Source organism: Electrophorus electricus, chromosome 21, assembly GCF_013358815.1.
Source record: "Electrophorus electricus isolate fEleEle1 chromosome 21, fEleEle1.pri, whole genome shotgun sequence".
NCBI lineage: Eukaryota > Metazoa > Chordata > Actinopteri > Gymnotiformes > Gymnotidae > Electrophorus > Electrophorus electricus.
This window is the reverse complement of record NC_049555.1, coordinates 8,236,336-8,241,149: the sequence shown is the minus strand read 5'-3', so window position 1 is coordinate 8,241,149 and position 4,814 is coordinate 8,236,336. Positions and strand designations below refer to the sequence as shown.

General features: G+C 41.4%; 1 protein-coding gene across 2 annotated transcripts in view; it reads right to left on the bottom strand.

Moving 5' to 3' along the window:
• Positions 1 to 289: 289 nt before the first annotated feature.
• iqgap1 (IQ motif containing GTPase activating protein 1) overlaps positions 290 to 4,814 on the bottom strand; it is a 35,408-nt gene continuing 30,883 nt past the window's right edge. Inside the window, exons 26-37 of one of the 2 annotated variants that reach the window (XM_035520863.1) lie at positions 4,432 to 4,572; positions 4,116 to 4,200; positions 3,194 to 3,426; positions 2,947 to 3,082; positions 2,750 to 2,852; positions 2,526 to 2,661; positions 2,334 to 2,421; positions 2,016 to 2,225; positions 1,609 to 1,775; positions 1,363 to 1,485; positions 1,150 to 1,258; positions 290 to 1,018 (exon numbers count right to left, since the gene is read on the bottom strand). In XM_035520863.1, coding sequence (XP_035376756.1) covers positions 905 to 1,018; positions 1,150 to 1,258; positions 1,363 to 1,485; positions 1,609 to 1,775; positions 2,016 to 2,225; positions 2,334 to 2,421; positions 2,526 to 2,661; positions 2,750 to 2,852; positions 2,947 to 3,082; positions 3,194 to 3,426; positions 4,116 to 4,200; positions 4,432 to 4,572 — 1,645 coding nt within the window. In that variant the 3' untranslated portion in view covers positions 290 to 904. The remainder of the gene's footprint in view (positions 1,019 to 1,149; positions 1,259 to 1,362; positions 1,486 to 1,608; positions 1,776 to 2,015; positions 2,226 to 2,333; positions 2,422 to 2,525; positions 2,662 to 2,749; positions 2,853 to 2,946; positions 3,083 to 3,193; positions 3,427 to 4,115; positions 4,201 to 4,431; positions 4,573 to 4,814) is intronic. The other variant, XM_035520864.1, reaches the window with a different exon arrangement.

Below are 4,814 nucleotides of genomic sequence, written 5' to 3'. Positions count from 1 at the left end.
GATGGCAGACTAATCTGATGCCATAAAATACTACTAATTCCATCAATGCATACATTAAATTTGCCAATTTATTTTATTCTCCCAATTTTTTTTCTAAAATTATAGCAATATACATTTAGGGAAGAAAAGCTAAGCTGATTCAAAAAGTTTATTCCTCCCTTTTATTCCCAATAATTGCATGTGATGTTTAAATCACAGTACTAAGCCTTGTGAAAGTAACAGCCTCGTTTGATTTCAGCCTTCATACAGCACAGGAATTTAAGAGCCCTGTTAAAATGCAAAGAACCCATTGTACATACAACAGTTTATTCAAGGCAATGCAAAGTACAAGAGAAAAAAAATAGATGGAGGTAAACTTAAAATCCATCCAGCATATAGGGGGAAAAATATTTTATATTTTTATTTATATAAGAACATTTCCCCAATAATTTAATTTTAATTTGCATTACAAAAATCTTTGTAGGTGACGAGATCCCTGTGATATGTAGTTTGGACATTGTTTAATTATACTGCTGCATACTTCCTATAAGACTAGGGATACTGAGAAACATGTTATCCTAAATTTAAAGGCAAAAACAAAAAAAAAAATTCTTTACATATACATTGTATCTAAAGCTCATGCAAGCACTGTTTGCAACAGAACAAACCTAACTAATGCAGGTACATTTTTGCCATTAACCATTTTTTCCAACATGTCACAATTAAAAAGCATAATTATGGAAACAAAAGACTTATATGATGCCCTTACAAATGTAGTACATGAAGAGAAACATCCTTTGAGGTCAAGGCCCAAATGGTATACTGCAAGTAGTGCAGGAAAGATAACTGGACTGCAGGGGCTTGATGTCATTTGGTGTGGGCATATTTTTGTACACAATAGTCTGTAAAGCCATTCCCAGAGTCTCTACTTGCCATAAAATTTCTTATTAAGCAAGAAAATGAGCAGGTTGACATTTACAGTGGCCCGGTCAAAGAGCTTCATGACTGCCACCCCCTCATACTGTAATTGCAGGAGATCCTGCAGTTGAAGAAACCACAAATGCATTTTAAGTTTTAAGCAGAGAATAAAAACAGCATATAAGTGTGAAGTTATACTACAGATGTATTAGGTAAGGTACAGCAAAAGGTGCGAGATAAACCAACTTTTACCTGGTATTCCAACATTAACGTCTCCAAATGGACTCCCATAAACTTGGCTTTTATATCAAACACTCCCACAACCTCAGATGGGGAGATCTCAAAAATTACGTTCTTAAACCTGTGAAATATTGGGAAAATGTTATAGTTTACAAAAACATCTTTATGACTTGCTTTTGTTGTGAAACATTTAAATGACTAAAAATACATCCAGCCAAATCTCACTGGTTCGTCTGCAGATCCTCAATCTCGATTAGCACTCCTTTCTCATGCAGCCGTGCTGCTGTGTACTTCTGTGACACCTGCTTGCTCTTCTTGGCCTTGTTGTCTCCAGGCTTCTTCGATACCCTGTGCGGCAAAAAGACAACATGCTGTAGCTCTGAGGAGCAAGAGTCACCCTTCTGAGTCTGCTTTCAGGCTAACAACAAAGATTAAATTGCAGAGGACCCCACAGATAAACTTCCCACTCACTTGCCCTTGCTGGCTAGATTATCCATGCAGGTCTTAATATACTGATTGTAGTAGTCTATCTGCACATTGTAGAAGCTGGACTTGGAGTTGAGAGCAGCGTTGGTCTGCTGAAGTTTCACAAGCTCTGCCTTCCTTCGCTGACGGTACCTCCTCTGATTTCTGATGTCCTGCATAAATAGGACAATTTTGCAGATAGACAATGCGTGAAGTTTCATTACAAACATTTTACCTGTTCAAGCTCTGTTAATCTGGTAGAGCAAACCTGGACTTCATATATAGATCACATCTATCATCTACTTTCACCTTCCCATGCTTTATGCATTAGAAAATGAGAGGTAATCTTTTTCTTGATTCACACAAATGACACTGATTCTGAAACAAAAAATAACATACTAAAGACAGAGTACCTTGGTGATGTCATTAATGAGATCCTGGTATCTGTTTTCTGGGTGAACTTTGCCCAACTCAGCCAGCCTCTGTAGGTTGCTCTTGATCTTCTCCTTCTTGCCCTGCAGAGTGAGGCTGTCATCCACCACTGGTTTGGCCTGCTTCATCTTCTCAGGGGTCTTAGCATCGCGGATGGCTCGCCTCTGCATGGCCCGCTGATACTCTGCCTCCTGGGGGACACAAATAAATAGGGGCATCCATGAAGGGGGCACCCAGTCGATGGTACTGGCAAACAAATGATTTACCACCACACTGACATGTTCCCTCCTGTTGTTTACCTGCTCTGGTGTTGAAGATGATTCCAGGATTTCAGAGAGCGTTTCTCCAGGCTGAAACCGGATCACATCCACAATGAGCCTCTTGGTGCTGAAAGGAAAATTGTTGTACAGTATTACCCCTTTACAGCATGAAAAATGTGCCTTAAATGTTATTAAATTCACTTGAGCTAGTGACTCAGAACTTGGATTTACTTTAGGAGAAGAGTTTTGGCATCCATTTCAGCATTAGCTTCCCCAGGGACATCAAATTTGTTAGTGAGGGTGAGAGAGACCTCAGTCTTCCCCATCATTTCCTTATTAGGGTCGTCAGGGGGTAGCGGGTTCTCACCTGCAAGTGCAGCGTTGTAGCAGCTCATCCTAGTTACTGTACATCACCATTTAATTACCCTCTTCATCAGCTTTCTCCAGTGACTCACCTATCAGAGATTCTATTGTAGGTACCTCTCCCAAATCCTCTAGCAGCTCATGAAGTGGGTCATTGTGCTCTGGAGCAATGGCATCCTGGTGATCCAGCAAAAGCTGCAGGACAAAATATAATATCTAGTAAGTCATGAAAACTTATCACACTGGTAACAAGCAGGTTAGACCACCTCTTTGGGTCTCGGACACGGACCGTGTGAGTATTGATGATCTCGCCAATGGAGATGTAGATAACAGGTTTGCTCACGGTGACCAGGTCAGAGTACTGATCCACATTGAATTTGTCCTCTAGCGACGGCACGTCACAGGCTGCCAAGAAAAACCGTCTGCTGGAAAAAATAAGTAAATATAAAAGTAAGTATCAAAGGACATACAGCAATATGAAAACATACTGCGAAATGGTGTCTGGAAAGAGTAGTAGTGTAGTTTGAAAGCTCTACCTAAATTTCTGGTAGGAGTTGGTAAGGTACTCATTGATGGGGTTTAGATGGGCATTGTCTCCAAGAAACATCTTGTTGGAGGCAGCGTGCTGCAGCATTTTAGCAATTGATCCCAGGTTCCGCCGTTGGTCTGTGGTCAGTTGACCCCCTGCTGACATGTCAATTATGTCAAAGGCATCCGGAGCTACAATGGCCGGATTCATGTAGCGATAATACAGTAGGTTTCCAACGATCTGGTGGAAAAAATAATAATTTTTTAAAAATCAAACACAAGGAGAGGATGTAATTTTGTTATCCTTTCCTAATAAGGTCTGTGAAGTTCCCACAGTTCAAGAGGGCAGAAAAGAAAAATGGAACAGGAAGCATGAAAGGGAGACTGAAAAGGGTGTATGTGTGCGCGTGCGTGCGTGTGAGAGAGAGAGAGAGAGAACGCGAGTGCGCGAATACGAGCGAGCAAATGAATGGGAGGAGTGGCTCACCTTGTATGGCTTGGCATGGAGGTGCAAAGGCCTCCAGAGAGCAGTGAAGACAAGTGCAAAGAGTTCAACTGCAGCCGGCAGTGAGAAGGAAAGAAAAGGGGGCAGAAAGTAGGGGAGAGGGGGGGGGGAGAGGGGGGATAGAGGCAGCATTCAGCAGAGTAAGGAGACAGAAGTGCAACAGCAGATGGGAAATAATGGAAGAGTTCTCTAAACACTAATTAAGCAGGATTTACAAAAGAATTACAAAAGCCAATTCCCTGTTTACAGTGTTTAAGCACTGAAGTTGTGAGTTGAATTCAAGCCACATTTGTACATAAAAAGATAAGAGAAGTGTTAAAGAAATCCACTTAAATTTATACAAGAATTTTAACTAATCAAAAGGACAGCCGAAGTAGAGTAGAGGCCAAGCCTGTGCTGATCTAGGCTTGGCTGTGACCACAAACCTTCAAAAGCTCATCCTCGGTGGCATCAGGGAACTTTTCATGAAGCGTATCCTTCAGCACCTTGGCAATGAAGCGCATCCCATACCTGCAGGTAAAGGCAGTGGGACTCAGTCAGAGACAGTCTGTAACTAAACCCACAGGCTTCCACACAGACCCTGAACAAAGAAGCAGGTCATATAACCAGTAGGCATTTGAATATTCAAATGCTCACATGGCACATTGCTTTCATACACCAGGAGAGGTGTGAAAATGGACACAAGGGCTAGATGGAGCTAGCACAAAGGATGGAGACAGCACTCAAGAGCTGGATACGCACGGTATTGTGTCAACGGAAACTACAATGGCCGATAGGAATTTGTCTGTAACTGTCCGCATGTTCTTGATGGAGGCCTCAAGGCGCGTGCGAACCTCCTCATGGCTCATTGCTTGTTCTGGGGTGACATCATAAGGCAGTTTGCTGGACGGGACAGAAACAGAGATGACTAACTTTTAAAGCTGTGGAATCCATTGTCCATATTTTAGCTACTAATTAGCACTTTTATGGCATATCCTTCTACTGCAGATGCCAGTTAATGCAGTTTTAGGTGATATTTGCATAATGTCATTTTAATTCTATATTTTTCTCAAAATGGAAAGAACACTAATTAAAATGGGTCACATTTAATAGTCCTTTACTCTTCACCATTAACATGTCTAAAA